Source organism: Manis javanica, chromosome 3 (genome assembly GCF_040802235.1).
Source record: "Manis javanica isolate MJ-LG chromosome 3, MJ_LKY, whole genome shotgun sequence".
Classification (NCBI taxonomy): domain Eukaryota; kingdom Metazoa; phylum Chordata; class Mammalia; order Pholidota; family Manidae; genus Manis; species Manis javanica.
Window position 1 is genome coordinate 137,503,026 of NC_133158.1, and position 17,385 is coordinate 137,520,410.

Sequence of the window (17,385 nt, forward strand, 5' to 3'; positions counted from 1 at the left end):
AAATACATCCATGGTGAATAAATGCCATAGTCATGTTGAGCTGTCTGTAAACAAGCACTCTATTTTGCATTTAAGTGGTTTTCCTTAATGAAAGTGAGAAAACATTTTAGAATGTTAGATAAGCCTTCTAACTATGCTTGTAATGAGACTACGGAAGTAAAGTATTATGTGGGGGCTTTTATTTCAGTCCTGTTTGGATTTCCTTATCTGAATATTAGAAACTATAACTTTGACTCTCTAAACAGAGCTAACAAAACTCTTAAAAACCACTTTGCAAATGTTAATTAGGTAATATTAGAATCCATGAAATAGGCATCCACAAGCTGCTGGATGATGAACACAATCTAGGAATTGTATGGCCTGTGGTTTGTAGCTTTAGCTTGAGACAGACAAGAAACCCAAGGAGATGGAGCTTGATGCTAACTTGCACCTGGATATTGTGTTGACTAGTTGCTTACTTGCACAACAAAATCCAGGAAAGCATTTTAATTTCTTTCATCCTGGCAGTACCGACTGGTTCAAAATTAACAACAAAAGAGGAAAAAAAAAAAAAAGACCAAAAGGGTCAATTTGTCCTCAGTTACTTACCCTTTTATTAAATTCAGTCCTCAGTTGTATAAAAAGGAGCCTGATGACACAAGCTCATCTGTTTGATGAAGTTTTGTATCATAACAAGAAAATACTGTATTTTCCTATACATATCTGGGCATTGTAAAACTACTCATTAATTTATTCACTTGTCAGTGGGTAAATGAATAGAATGAATGAGCTTTGCTGGTAGAGCAGGTGGGTATGGTACACAGGTGACATAGATGTTCATTATCACCTTCACACATGATTTAACTGCTTGTTCTCAGACTGACAGAGAGATCTGACTTCTTTGACAATTTCATCAGCATCAGGAATGAGGCAGTCAATATTAAATACTGCAACTGGATGCTGTAAGTGTGTCCTGGAACATAGCCACCTCAACGACCTGAAATAAACCAAACAATAATTCAAGCTTTTCTTCTTAAACTTCTTTTTGGACTTCAGAAGCTCACTCACTGTACCTCAGACATTTCAAGCAACCACTCTCTGAAAATTCACAGTAATCTGTCACTTCTATAAAATCTCCTTTCATGGGCAGATTTGTCACAAAAATACCTCCAAGATGCTTTATAAAAGAAATTGTGCAAGAGAATAATGCTGAACAGAGAAGAATCAATGACCAATACTTTGTACTTTTTCCACTCCTGACCATCTATTTGAGTCATTTTAACTATTTTGGTTCTTATTGTCTGAAATAGAACAGCCACTGCCAACACTGGCACTACCCCTGGTCATTGGGAGAGTCATGAATTGCCTGCTTTCCCTACTTATTTGTACAGTAAACATTCACTAAAGGCTACCTACTGTGACTCAGTTCACCACAAGTGCTATGTGACATTTATGCAGAAGAGACACTATCTCATACTCATGCAGTTCATGGGTTTTGAATAAAATGTTTTCAGAGTTACTTTAGAAACTTTGGGATAAATATTTGACTTCTCACTGTTATGCCTTCTTGCATTACCTTTAGTAAAATGTTTACATTTTCTGAGCTTCAACTTTCTAATCTGATAAATGAGATAATATATTGTGGTGGCAGATAAATAAAAGAATGTATGTAAATACCTTTCACTATCTGGTAAATGGTAGATACACAGTAAGTACAAAAAACAAGTGAGACAAATGGCACATTAACATTTACTTGCACATAGAGCAAAGTTATAGAAGATTTCTTGTCTTCTTAGTTTGACAAAGACATACTTGGCATTTTCATAGAAAATGAAGGGGAAATAATTATTATGAAGGTATAGAAACTGTTGAGTTTATGGACCCAGATTCTTTGTTCTAGTCTACTGTCTCTCAGGTCTTGTTCTTAACCAAAGACCAGGGAATTTCTGAGGAAAAGGGGAGTACAGAAGACAAAGTCGCAAATTCTAATAGCGAGAAAGTCCCTTGGCCTGGTGCTGGTGCTAAACTGGGTGAAACTCTCCTCTCCACCCCAGCCTGATTTTTGGTCTTCACTCTTGGTATGGACACTTAGGTCATCTTGTCTGTGCTTTATATGTGAATCCTATCTTACTCTAGGCATTCCTGGGGAAAGAACATGCTTATTTTACCTGACCTTAAAAGAACATTTTTCTGCATTTCAGGTAATCCACACTAACATTATGGATGCCTGTCTTATATGTTTCTATTGCTGGACAGATACATATCCATTGATTGATTTATTTGACAAGTATTTATTATAAGCCAACTATGCACTATTTGTTTTCTGGGGATGACTAAAATGGACAAAGTCCCTCTTCTAGTGGAGTTTACAATTGTTGGGGCCAATGGATGACTAATAGTTAATTAATTAAATGGTGAGGTGATAGAATTATCACCTGTGAATTAACTAAAATAGAGTCATGGGATAAACAATGTCAGAGAAGAGCAGAATTAGGATGGTAAGGGAAGACTGCTATCTGTAAGTGACATTTTTGTTGAGTCCTAACAAGAGAGCTGAACAGGGGAAGTTCTGGAGAAGGGAGTTCCAGGCAGAGGAAGAGTGAGGGCTAAGGCCTTGATGCTTGGCCTTGTCAGCTGGGTAAGGGAAAGAGGGTTGAAGATGAGAGTAAGAGGTAACTGGGGCCCAGATCATCACAGGCAATTTGGAGTTTATGTTTAGGAAGCCATTTTTTATGCAAATATCCCTTTGATAACTTCTCTCTACTTTGCCTGAGGGAATTTACTTTTCTGTACCAAGTTATTTCTCCAAGAATCCTTCTAAGTCCGTGGTTTTGGTGGAATCCACCTGCCTTGCATCAGCTTTCTCTCTCAAGAGAGATGAAGCTATTTTTTCTCCTTTCAAGTTTCAAGGTCCGGCTTCCTCTCCTCCATCCTTGTGTGGCCACTGAATCTATAGCCAAATTGCCATTGGCTCTCTGAGGAACATTATCTTATCTAACCGGTCTTGAACCAGCAGGGTTGGCCAACGGCTTCTGAACTCACGGTCCCACCTCCCCCTTCTCCAGGAGACTATCCTTACAGGTCACTATGTCAGCAGCTTCACACATACATCAGTTCCACCAAGGGGAGGAGAGGGGTGTTCTCTATCAGTTTTTTCCACACATGAACCAAACGCTATAAGACAATATCTTACACTGAGAAATTTGAGAAGCTTTAAAATATCATTCTGAAGTGATTTTGTAACAGGTGACATAAAAGCTCTTTAGACTTTCATAGTCTCACCAGTCTTAAAGGAAAGTAAATTTTGTTTTAAACTCACTTCAAAACTGCATACAGAATTTGAACGGCAAGTTGGCTTTGAGGTTGAATATATAGGGTGGGATTAATTCAAATCTGTAAAGCCTTTTTTCATCCTATCTGTAGGCTATGGCTAAGAGGGTTAAAACCTTCTATCCATTCAAATATTTCACTAAGTGGGGTATCTGATTTGAGGTTTGTTCTCTTCTGTCTTTACCTTTTTATCTCCACTAAACTTGATATCTATGTATCTTTCTCTGTATCATCTCTGCAAGAGCTCAAGTTAAACCAACTTTATCTCTACCAACTTACCTTAGAGTTTGCTTTTTTCCTTTTGTTTGATCATTTGAAAATGTAATTAACCTGGGACCTAATAAATAAGGGCTCTGAACTTTAACCCTTAAAAACATTTTCATATCTTTCAACAGATTCATCTGAGGTGTTTATTTCCCAAGTTGTGCAACAAGTTTTCTTTGAGATAAATGAAGATGGCAGCGAAGCCGCAACATCAACTGGTATGATAAGTGATTTCACAACAAGCTAGAGGAAAGACACGGGGCAATGAGTATAAGGGTATTGGCACATTTGCATGCTCTGAGCTCCTTTTTCTCTCTTGCTATCCAGTACACTCTAGGAAAAAAAAAGAATGTGGCTATATTCCTGCATCTCTGTAGCTGCATCTTAATGCAAAAAGGAAGGGAAGGGATTTGATTAGGAGTGGAGGCCCATCTACTGACACCTATTTACTTGTAAATTGGGTTGCCTGCCAGTTAGAGGCTAGGACCTGTGCAGAAACTTTAGGCTCAAACATGAAGTCATTATTGCTCAGGAATGTTCATTCTTAATTGCATTAAGAATGCTTATTCTATTAATTGCATTCTTCCATTACATCAAGTTAGTCCCTACTTTTCTAATATGATTCTTATCATTATCTTTATGGCAGTGGCTTTCAAACTTAATTGAAGATTAGAATCACCTGGAAAGCTTTTAGAGTCCCATGCCCAGCCCACACCCTAAAAGTAATTAAATTGGTATTTCTGGAGGTGAGATCCAGGCTCCAGTATTTCTTTGTTTTCCTAAGTGATTTCCATGTGCATCCAGCCAGTGCCCTTCAGTGGCCTGCAGCTGGTCCTGGACTGCAGCAGTGGTAGGTAGAGAAGCAGCGTCAGCATCACTTGGGAGCTTGTTCCAAGTGCAGAACCTCGAGTCCAACTCCAGACCTACTTAATCAGAATTTCCTTTCCCAAGGTCTCCAGGTGATTCGTGTGCTTGTTACAGATTGAGAACCACTTCTCTGTGATATATTTCCTGGAACAAATGGCATCTTGAATAATACTTATGTTGCATATAATATTAAAAAAATAATTGGTAAAAAACCTTACTTTCAATTAAAAATGGAAAAGCAACTTTAAGGAATCCCACACAAGTCTATTTAAATTCTTCAGACTATTTGGATTTAACCAATATGTGAAAGATATGCATCCTTTAAATTGTCTCATTGATAAATTTCTGTCAATTTAAAATATCCATGTTATTAATTTTTTGATTATTTGTAATGTTGCATAGTACCAATGGATTTTGACACCAGGGTGGGACACACTGGACGCCCACTACCATTTTGCCATCTCCTGAAAGACTTGACATTATTGTGCTCAGGAGCTTTAGTTGGCTGGGATGCAGTACTTAATCTTTGGACAAGCCGGAAGGTTGCATTGGGGTGTGGCTGATGCCCTTGCAGACAAATTTTCCATCTGCTTTTCCATAGAACTGGAAGAATCCTTAAAGATCATTGTCTGATTTTCTCATTATATAGGTGAAGAAACAGGCCTTCAATGTGAAGTGGTTTGCCTAAGATCATGCTATTAATTGATAGCAGAGTTTGAAGTGAAATCACGTACCATGTCTTCAAGTTCAGAGCTATTTCTGCTATTGCCCACTGCCTCTAATTTTAAGCCCAGCACTCTCTAAGAGGCTGTGACAATCATTTGGAGATCAGTAGTGACCCTGGTGATTATATCTCAACATAGTCAATGTATTATGACTTCAGGCACCTGCTCAGTGGATGCTCAAGAATGAAGAAGCTCAAGTATTCACCCAAATGAGAATGGAAATTATATTTGCCATGCTTTCTTGTATTATCTGATTAGTTCAGACATGAGCCTATATACACTGATGATTTGGGCATCATTGTATGGAAGTTGGAAGTTGACATTGAAATGAGTGCATAACAAAACTTACTAAAGTTATATGCCATCATATGCCCTTATATGCCATGCCACATGTATTTACCTTCCCACAATTAACTGCCCCAAGGAGCCCAAACTCTTTTTATCTACTCACTTCTTCAGTTTACCACCCCTTGCTAAAATAGCTTCTAAGCTCTCAAGCCTAACCACTTTTGTGGGTATTCACTTCTTTTTCTGTGATGCTCCTGTATGGATACAAATTAAACCATTTCTTCTGTTAACCTGTCCCTTGTTGGTTTAATTTGCACACCCCAGTCGCAAACAAAAGTGCAGAGAAAAAGCTTTTTTCCTCTCTTCAATGGTTTCAATTCTGATCACACATATTGCATTTAAAAAATTATTTTCTTTCATGGGTCTGAAAAATTGTACAAAATCATTGCATTATTGGTAAAGAAAACATCTGAATTGAGTGTAGAATTATTTAGCCAGGAAGGAACACATCCCACCATTTAAATTTACCCACTCTAAATACTCTAAATATTGACCAGTGCCACAATGGAGCCATATGATATAAATTATCATAATAAATAATTGTTAAGGCAGCAAGTCTCTCATAATAAAGATCCCATGCACATTCACAGCATCAATGCTAAAATCTCTGAGCTAACAGAATAATTTTAGAAAAGTTAAAAAAAATAAATTTGAACTCAGATGTTTAGAACCACAAGCCTGAGAATAGAAATAAAGTACAGACAAATTGGGATAGGAATTAAGAGTTGAGATATGAGAATAAATCACATCATGTAAATAAAAAGCAGGAAAGTACTGTTTAATAGATGAAATTTTCAACTGCTTTCACTAAATTGGATCTAGTATCTGGCTTTCTCCTTCACTGAGCATAATGTGAAGTTAGAATTATTCCATAAATAATCCAATATTCTTCTGCTCTTTGATTTTTAAATTTATTCCAAATTTCTCTGTATTTAGAAAATGGTTATGTTCCCACATGACTTTTCCTATTTACAAAAAAATCATTATGGATTTATTTTCTTTACTGATCTTTTAATATGAAAAATCTAAGTAACCATCATCTGTTTCATAGGTGTACACGTCCCTGTGATCATGAGTCTGGTTCGAAACCAATTTATAGCAAATCATCCATTTCTGTTTATTTTGAAGAACAACCCAACAGGTAAATTTCTGAGAATTCTCTGAAGAACGAACCACTTAAGTTAACCAAACTTAGTCTTAGCTGCTTATTGCAACCTATATATCTGAAATCATTTATTCATTCAATTTTTAAAATTTATCTTAAATTTTTCAATTTATTATCTCAATGGGAATTTACTGAATGCTTTTTTTGCACAAGGCATTGTGTTTTTAGAGTTATCAGAGGCCTAATAAAGGCACTGGTAGTAACAGCTGCCAACACAGCTATTATACATTCTAGTCATTTTAAATATCCATCTTTAAAGCTACCACTGTTCCAATAGGTTAGATATTTGACTAATAAAGACATAGACTCTCAGAAAGGGGTTATGTAGTCTGTCTAATAAGGTCTTACAGCTGGGAAGTGGCAGAGTGGGAATAGAACCTGTTTGCCACAGGATTCACCTCTCTGTGGTGCTACAACGGGAGTGGAAATTGGGAATTGTACAGTTGTGAAAGGTTTCAGAGGTAGAGTCCAATGACTAGCTATAAGGTCTTTGTTGGGCGGAGGATATCAAATATAATTCCATATCTTCAATTTGGGCAAGTGGGGAAAGATGATGCAGTTGGTGTGAAAGATAGGGGTGGTAGTGGATTGGGCTGGCATTTGACACAATGGCAACACAATGAAAAGTCGACTGGTAGATATTTCTGCACTTTCTCATATGAAAAAGAGAGGCCAGGGAAACCTTTTTTAAGTTTGTATTCAGGACTGTTTAGGAGTCATGAGGATCATGTGAGAGCCATAAACTACATGAGAAGAGATAATATCTTACTCATTTCTGTATCCAGCCCCATATTTTGCAAAGTGCCTTGCACGTAGCATCAGTATCCCTGGAGATTGACAGATGGACTTGGGTGTCAGACCTGGGTTCAGGTCCCAGCTCAGTTAACTGATAGTTATAATTCAAGTTACTTACACTTTCTAAGTCATATTTCCCCCATCTCCTGTTTGAATAGAACATGAGCATTCATCTCATAGAGTTAAATAACAGAATACATGAAGTCTATAACACTGTGCCTGGCACACAATGTTCTTTATGAATAAATCAATGCATACAATGAGTAAATGACTGAATCAGTGAAGGAAAGGAGGAAAATAAAAAAAATTCCTCTGTATAAATTGGATTACATTGAAAAGAGGCAAAGTTAATTTCAGAATACAAATCTGTTAGATTAGCAAGCAATACTGATATTAGTCCCCAAAGGGCTATACTAGTCTCATTTTTTAGGCTGCATGAAACTAATGCTGAGTGACCCTTCTGAAAGTTTTATCCTGGTAGCAATGGAACAGTTTAAAATTTGCTGAGATTGCATCAACACAACTTCAATTCTAGTAGAAGATCTATCAGTGTTAAAAAATATTCTTAGTCTGTCCTTTGATCTATACATCTTTAACCTTTGGATAAACTCTAATTTCTTACAATTAGCATGTAATTATTGAGTATGGAGAACAGAAAGAAATGAAGCCACATTGGGCATCAATGCACAAGGAAATAATGATATTTAGATAATGATGTTTGACTCTCTATTTTCCAAGTCGATGACTAAGGCCATGTAATAGCTATCAGTTAAACAGCAGTGAAAATTCAAAACCCAAAATAATGTACTTATTTATGTATTTTGATAATGCTTAACTATTAGACCTTAATGAAAATCTCCACTATTTTATGACCTTTTAATAATGAGACTTTCTAAACCAGGGTTACTCCCTTAAAGTATCATTTAAAATGAATGCCCACTCATTTACTGGGGGCTGTAAATTGTTGCCATATAAAATGTAGAATGGGCTATTATCTTAAGCAATACATATTCAATCATTTATTTTTCTCTCACTAAAGAACTGAAAAAAATCATTGAGATTGAAGAAGATGGTGACTTAGTATAGGAAACTGTGAAGTGGCTTAATGCTTTACATGAAACGTGCATTTGAAAATTCGTGAAGTATGAGAATGAATGATTTTAGATTTAATACAACCAACTTTTAACTGTATTTAATTTTTTGCGGGGTTCAAACAATCTTTTTGTATAAAGTCTATACATTATTTGTGTTTTCTTGTCAGGTTGTTTTTATATTTCAATATATTCATCCAAAGCTCTTACTAAGCCAAACTTCCAGGGAAATGAAGAATGCTTTTTCTTCTTTTAGGTGTAGACCAGTGTTAGAGACTTTCAAAAGAAAATTGTAAAGGATGCTACATGAAATATGCCATTCCTCAGAAAGTAGTGACTCATGTTTCTGAAACTGACAGTGCTGCACACATAATAAACAATGCTGCCTTTAGAACTCTTTCAGGTTTTGGGTTGAAGGGAGAAGCAGACTGCAGGATATCCATTAAGAAATCTTTTCTTCCTATGCCTTTAGCTTTGGTCATGCTATTGCGTTTTAATAGTAGGAGGTGAAACTTGCTTCTGTCTGGTGGAGATGTGAAATATATTGATTGAATATAGGGGACACATTTTTCAGAAGGGTGCATGAAGAGAAAAATGGAAACAAAAATGATATCTGCCTCAATCTGCCTCTGAATCCATTGCTATTATGTCAAGGAAAATTTCATTAATCTGTCTAATTTAGTAGTGAGTAGATGGGTGACTGCATGAAAACTCAATTCAAAACATTGTCTTCTTGGTCAAAAAAACAGATCGAAAAGGTTGGGATAAATGACTTCTTTTGTAATGTTCTAGACATTACAAGTGTCCAAAATTTTAATCTGTTCTCTCCAATTATGAGGTTAGTTTCTATAAAAGTTACTTAAAAAATTTCCTGAGCAAATGATTCTGATAACCATTTTAATGCTATAGAATTAAAAAGATATGATCACTGCTGATTTCTAATGAGACTAAATGTAATATACACACTGGGAAAGTTACTTATGCATACCTAACTATCTGAAAAATAGGAGTACCTGTTCTCTTTCTTTTTCTCAGAATTCTGTTGAGATTTTTAAGGCAAAGTATTGTTGATTATAATTATAAAATGATGAAAAAATCTGGAGCGTATGTCTGATTCCATGTTATTGGAACTCTAAGACTGTGTCTGTCTTTATTTCAAATACAATTAAATATAATTTTCATTAAATTTAAAATTATGTAAAACTAATTTTATCAATTTTGAAATTAAATATTATTTAATATGACTGTAATGAACTTAAGACAATAACTGAAGTCCATCCATTCATTCCACTTTCCTAGTTAAAAAGAAAGGTGACTACATTTTGACACATCCTTTGTTTCTGCTTTGCCCTTTAGTTCTTAGTTCCTCTTTCACTTGCAAACACAGAATGGCTGGAAACAGGTGTTTACATTTATGCTGTATGCCTTATCACCTCAATGAGGATTTGAAAACACTAGCAATATGAAAATATTGTCTTTAGCAGTAAACTGATTCAGAGCTCAAGGAAGAGCTCTGAGAAGCTGCACTTTTAACCCTAAGGGTTTATGATCATATGCATAAAAAGATGACTGCTAATGACTTATACTTAAAACTCTACCATGCTCATCACCATTTTATTATGCTAAGTTTGCCTGTGTCTCTATATTTAGAACAACTCTATGTCACTTATTTTTGCTTTCTTATCTGAAAAACAGTGCTAATGCATTTTACATGACAAGCTGTGTGGGTGTTAATTTACTTTATAAATTACCAGAAATGATTAATAATAATATAATTATGTATTTCAGACAAAGGGGAGGGTTTTGCTATTAGACATTGCCTATTTATCTTACAGAGAAAAAGGGGCTAAATGATTTGTTAAAATATTAAGGAAAACTAATTACTGTCAGGTTTTTTTCCTCCAGAAATTCCTAATACATGTTTTGTTTTTTTTCCCCCTAGAATCCATTTTGTTTATGGGAAGGGTGACAAATCCCGACACTCAAAAGATTAAGGGCAGAGATTTAGATTCACTGTAAATAAAAAGCTTCGGAGTGTAAGATGATTCCTAGAAAATAGTTCATTGGCAAATCATCATCTTGCAAATAATTTCTATATATCTCTTTCTGTTTTTAACTGTGCCTATATTAATCTGTATAAATGTAGACCTGTTTTAATGAATAAATAAAATGACCAATAATTGAAATTATTCATTCAGTGTTTTTTCTGTATGATTTATAAAGTCTGTATGAATCGGAAACATTGAACTTATATAAAATATTACTTAGTTATGTGAGAGTAATTCTAAGATATTTTATATATCAAATACTGTCTTAGACATCAGTCTCTATATTCCTAAAAGACTTGACTATCTGACTCCCAGCCATAGCAGCATTATCCAGAGCAGGAGGAAGTAAAATCAAGAAAGAGTAAATGTACCTCTCTGGGGTACTAAAGATACAGAGATCCAGTATCTATGACAGTAGATGAGCTTCCAGTATTTCGTTAATTTTAACTTTGTATTCCATGTGTTACATTTAATATTTCTCTTGTTTCAATTCCTTTTGAGAGAGAGCAATTTTTTTTTCTGATTTATGCTTTCAACATCTATAAGAAAGTAGAAATGATGAGAACTTTTATAATGCTTTTCCATACATGAAAGTGGCAGCTAAATTAGTGTGATTCAGGAGGCAGACCTTCCACAATTTTATAATACTGAGCTAAGGAATTGTTAGAGCCAAGACTGTAATCTATAAAGATTGAATACAGAACCCTTGCTCTGAATACTCTGAAATGTCAGATCAAAATATCCAAAATAATATATTCCAGTGATTTGATATCACATGTTTCAGTTTTTCCATTTTAATGTTAATGATGTAAAGTGTCCTTTTGTTTGTTTTACTTGGCAGTTCTTGGCAGAAGCTTAATGATAATGGCTACCCATTGTTGAGCCCTAATTTCATGTCAGGAACTGAAGTCAGCACTTTATCTATATTGTGTTAAATGTACTAAGAATTCTAGGAGATATTATTACCAATTCACATCTTCCTGACGAAGAAACTGAGGCTCAAAAACATTATATAAATTAGTCAAGGATATATCACAAATAAATATATTATTTACCATATTTCAATGTTTGAACCCAGGATTATTAGAAGTAGAGGTCTGTGACAATACTATACTCACTGAGTTCCAATTACTTCTGTGTGAGTCCTTTAAAGTAGTTCTGGTCCTCCTCTAAAACGCTGTGTTGTTTCATTAGGTAGAAAGATAGACATGAGCAACTGGAGAAAGAGAAGGTTTAAGGAAAAACCACCCAGTTAAGGGGTCCCACTTTATAACAACAAAGTCTTTGTAGGAAGATTACTTCCTTGTCTATCTGGACCAAGCCAGAGTGGTCCCATCCAGATCACAATGCAGGTGCAATCAAACAAAGCTAAGAACCATTCAAACCACACCTCATCATAATCTCATTAAAATAAAATTGTGGTTTTGCTGCACTCCCCCACCCAACACTTGGGATTTTTTGTGGGCATTTTGGGAAAAGAAATGGGCACTAAGAGGAATGGGTGTATAACTAGAGCTGCCAATCAAATGACCTTACACTGTCAATCAAAGAGGTGACTCCCAGCTAGGTTGTGATAAATAGACCCATTCCTAAAAATTCAGAGCCTTTGTCTACCTTGAATAGGTTCATTCCTCCTTTGGAATGTATTGAAATAAAACTTCCACTCTGCTTCTCTATTGTGTCTCTGCTTTTCAATTCTCTGTTTCAGTGGGGACAAGAACCAAGGCAAACAAACTCAACCCATAACATATTTGGTGCCATGACTTGGATTGCTACTCTTGCCATTAAGTTGTGCTCAATAAAATCTCTTGAGGCTTTCACTCTTCATCAGGTCTCTTGACTGAATTCTTTCCTTCAAGAAGACAAGAACCAAGGATTTCCACAATCCACCACCTGGTAACAGTTTTTCTCATCTCTAAGCCGGAGTGTTCATCCACAGCAAAACCTAGAAAAACAAAAACTTAAGAAATTATGAAAACAACTTTAGAATTAATTCTGATTGCTTAAAACCATTACATAATTGAAAGCAATGTTCATTTGCCTAGACTGTCACTGAAGCTTACTTAGATATAACACAGTAAATGCTCATCTATATGTAAATGATATATAACAAGTTTGTTCTTCACCATTGAACTGGTTTAAAAATATGCTTCCCTTATTCAGGAGGAAGAGAAAAATGAACTGTCAAGAACATGGTAGTTTTATGTGGGTCTGTCCAAATTCCTGTTTTTCTTGGATGTCCTGAATTCTTAGGATTCTCTTTCATGTGTTATATGTAAATCTGCTCTGAAGAAGCATTCATTTTTTCCACACATACTGAGCTTCCACCATGTTCCATGCACTGTTTTAGGTACCAGGAATAAACCAGTGAACAAAACTGACAAGGTCTCTTCCCTCATGGAGCTGACATTTTACTGGTGGCAGAAGGCAGTAAACCAGGGAACAAATAAAACAAAATATGGAAATAAGAAGGGTTTTATAAATTGAGATAATAATAAAGTGGCTGCCTAAGTTTCACTTTAAGTACATGTTTTCATAATATGTTCCTAATATATTTGCTTTTTATCAATAAGATCTACTAAATGTCTACTAAATGCTTTACTTTGCATTGTTGTTTTCTTTTCTTCTCTGATTTCATGCTCTGCATCTGTTAGGTGTTACTTGCCTTACAAAAGGAGAGAGTTTAAGCTCCTTATAAATGGGAGAGTAGCCTTCTAATGTAGGTTCAAACTGAATATACCCAGTTTGCAGTTGTTCAAGCAGCATACTTGCCAAAGCAGTCCCAAGATTAAAGCCTTTAATTTTTATCTGCAGTGCAATTAACTCAATAGTTATTATAGTTCCATATCACAAAGGTAAGAAGGGTCTGGAATACATAATATACACACACACACACACACACACACACACACACACACACACACATATATATATATAAGACATATAATATATATGAAATAAAAGAAGTATGAAATAATTTTCCTTGCTAGCCATATGAAGTCTTTAAGATTCACAACACTACATAATCTATATGGGATAAAAATATTGTCAAATTAATACCTCTTGTAAAAGTCTCATACAACATATACATATATGCTTTTTTTCCTCCTTTAGGCAAAATGACCATTAAAGTAGTTTTATTTCAGAGGAAACTTTGGAATTGTTTTATTTACTTCATGTAGTTAAAATTACAGTATATTTTAGAGGAAAGGGTCTACTACATGTAGCAGTGGGAATTGGGAGGTCAAAGGTCTAAGACAATGAACAATTTCTTTTTTGGGTTGAAGTCTGCAGAATTTCCCTGAATTGAATAATAAAGATCTGGAAACTCTGAAAGATATAAAGAAGACTTGGAGCAGATTCCACTAGAAGTCAGTGCTTTGGATCTCTGGAAATAAAACGTTCTCTCACAGGAGGCCTCAGACCATGGAGACACACCCTATGAGGGGCCATCTCCCTGAGCTGTGGAATCTGAGACTGACTCCATGCCCAGAGAGGATGTGCAACTACTGTAATCTGTTTGCTTGTAAGAACACTCTTTTTCTTTCTTTTGGCTCCTTCTGTGATCATCTCTGAATTTGAAGTCTGAAATTTAATAGGTCAAAAATGTAGTTTTCCTTTCATTCTGATACCCTGGTGATATAATATAAAGGAAAGCAAAGATGAGACTTTTTTCACTAACATTATGATTTTGGCTTATCATTTCAGTTATCTTGGGCTTCAGTGTCATCACCTCTACAGTGAAGTGTGGGGCAAATCCTACTTTAAGTCTTTATTCCAAAGTCCTAGTAGATTTATGTTTGTAAATTTGGGCTTCTTAACAGAGGTACATTTTTGGAGTAATGTCATTTGAGTCATTATTGTCTATAAGTGATGATTTTTCACAAAACAAAACAAATTCCCCAAGGTACTTCTCATGAGAATATTGGTCCGTTACATTATCCTAAATTATTGGTAGCTGTCTATAGGTCTGAGATTTAATTTTTAAAAACAGAATACATATAAAACAATTTTCATAGGTAGCAGTGACCTCTGTCTGCTGGTGAAGGTTTTAACCATGACTTCCCACATGCAGAGCTGCTCCTGGGCAGGGACAGCTTAGCAGGGCCTTCATTTCTCCTGCCATTGCATTTATCTAAGGGGAGCCCGGTAACTAGTTCTCACTGATGGAATTTGAGTAGAGGCGAGTGTTTCACTTGTGAGCCCAAATGATAAACGAGTGTCCCTCTCTAACTGTTCTCTTCTCCTGTACCAGTTGGATGTCCATACCCCAGGTGATTCTGGAAGCCCTTTTTGGAAGAATACAGAAATGCTATCAGCCTGGTTCCTCTGTCACTGTGTATCACAGATCCTCTCTTCTGCCTGGGCCAAAGGCACCTGGGAATACCTACCACCATTGGACTGTGATGTGAGCAAGAGATTTATTTTCATTGGAATTTAAAGGATTGTTAGTGACAATGGTGAGTCAGTTTGTTACCTTTAACAGGGTGCTTCTATAGCAAAACCCACAGAATGTTGCATTATTTAAAGTTGGACCACAACAAAACTAGTCATAGCCAGCTGGAAGGCAGGCAGGTCTGCTAAGGTGTGGAAAAATTTGATGGAATCGTTGCCTGTGATAACTTGGAGAATAGATTCTGTCTCCAGCCAGAGACTACATTTCAATCTCCCTTGAACAGATGACTGACCTGTTCCCACTGGGTGGAAGATTAGCAGAGATGCTGCGTTGCTTTTGGCTGCAGTGGCTAGGAAGCAAGTTTGCCTACTTTTCTTTTTCTTTTTTTGTCTACTTTGTTGGCTGTATATCAACATTAAAGGTGACCATAGAAGCCTTCAAAGGCAGAGGTCCCATCAGCCAGGGGCTCTGAATGATTACATGGATCACATCCACCCTATCCTCTGCTCCACGACCATTGACCAGGAATTCCTACACTGCACTCTACTAGGAGCAAGAAATATACCATCTGGTGTGAGGCCATAGGAACCAAGTAGCTAGTGCTTACCAAAATAACACAACTATGTTCTTAATATGTATGATCCATGTATTAGCTGTGTTAGTCATGTATTACCTGTAGTGTGTGTTTTCTCATCCTGGTGCTTGGCACCTGGCAAGACAAAGTTCTGGAGTGCTATTTCAATTTGCCTAATTCAGTGAAAGAAGTCTAGGAATGATATTCCAGTGCATTTTCTCACACAAAGTGCTCGGCACCATGGGAAAATGTATCTTCACTGAAAGAGAGGAAAGCCCACTAATTGGGTGCTTTACTGACTGCCACACAGCTCTCTTGATTGAGGCTCATTCCATAATAAAAAAGCCGCCTTTGCCTCCTAGTTACTGTGTGTGTGTGTGTGTGTGTGTGTGTGTGTGTGTGTGTGTGGTAGAAGTGGGGCTAGGGCATCTTCTTTAAAGATTTATCTTGAATGGATTTTGATTAATATAAAAACATATACCTATTTTCAAGGGATGAAGATGGGGCCTTGCTAATGATATTTAATAGCATATGCTCAATGCTTCACAGAAAATGACAGAAAAAAACCTGGTCTAAGAAGTTCTCAACAGGCATTTTGTGGAGACAAAAACAGATTTTCTTTTGGGTTAGTTATACATATTAGATTTAAATTATTTGGTTTGCCATGACTTCTATCACATTGTTCATATTTTTGTATTCATGAAAATATACGTAGAAAAAAATTTCTAGCAAATAAATTCCTATTTTATAAATAACAGTAGCTAATATTTATAGAGATTCTTACTATCAATGAGTAATGTATATACAGTATCTTTTATAATCCTCACATCTTGTCATCCTTTATGTGGATAAAATGAGAGTTCCTGTGGCCAGGATTCTCACTTGGCCCTGGCTGACTAGCTCACTGCACACCTGTGGGCAATAAATACACGGCTGTTGACTCTATATAAAAGAGCTCAGCCCAGTGCTCTGTGCACGACACGGTGGCAGGGCTGCAAGGCTGCAGGAGAGCAGAGCAGAGGCTGCAGTGGTGGCAGCGCCAAGGACAGAGGCCCAGAGGATGGCTGTGCGAGACGACTGTGCAGAGAGGCCCAGAGGACAGCTGTGTGGATAGAGGGGCCCAGAGGCAAGGGGAGAGCCCAGCTTGCTGCATGCAGACTCGCTCTGAGTGAACAGATTTTAGTGACTGACCTGCCACCTAGAAATAAAGTTGGGTATAACCCTTTCACCCCAAGAATGTTTTACTGTCATTTTCTATGGCCACATTGAATCCATAGCAAACTTGCCTGGGGCTGAAACCCATTGGCAAGACACTTTATAAAATGAGAAAATTGGAACCAAAAGTTTTAGGATCTTTGCTCATAGGCACACATGGAGTATGTATGGTAGGATTGCTATTTAAACTCTGGTTTTCTGACTCTAGACTTTACCTCTTAATCACTAAACCAGTAGTTTTCACACTTTGATGTGTATCAGAATCATATGGATGGTTTGTTAAAATGCAGATTGTCAGGCCCCACCTCCAGAGTTTATGATTTGATATACCTGTGTTGGGTCCTAAGTATCTGCATTTCTACCAGATTTCCAGGTGATGCTGACCTAAGGACATACTTTGAGAAGCACTGAAATAAAGTATACAACTTCTCTTCTACAATATTTTCTTTGTTATACTCAAAATGATTTGATAATCAATAAAATAGGAAAGAAGCCACCAGTGTATAAGATCCGATGAAGAAAAAGCCCAACAAGAAAAGATAATCTTTAAAATCCAAATGAAAGAAGTTACAATTAGAAAGATGATTT

At 36.3% G+C, this 17,385-nt stretch overlaps 1 protein-coding gene across 2 annotated transcripts in view; it reads left to right on the forward strand.

The window, feature by feature from the left end:
* SERPINI2 (serpin family I member 2) overlaps positions 1–10,734 on the forward strand; it is a 30,349-nt gene extending 19,615 nt beyond the window's left edge. For both annotated transcript variants that reach the window (XM_017657148.3, XM_073232130.1), the window contains 3 exons: positions 3,705–3,791; positions 6,565–6,654; positions 10,507–10,734. In XM_017657148.3, the coding sequence (XP_017512637.1) occupies positions 3,705–3,791; positions 6,565–6,654; positions 10,507–10,583 (254 nt within the window). In that variant the 3' untranslated portion in view covers positions 10,584–10,734. The remainder of the gene's footprint in view (positions 1–3,704; positions 3,792–6,564; positions 6,655–10,506) is intronic.
* The last annotated feature ends 6,651 nt before the right edge of the window (positions 10,735–17,385 follow it).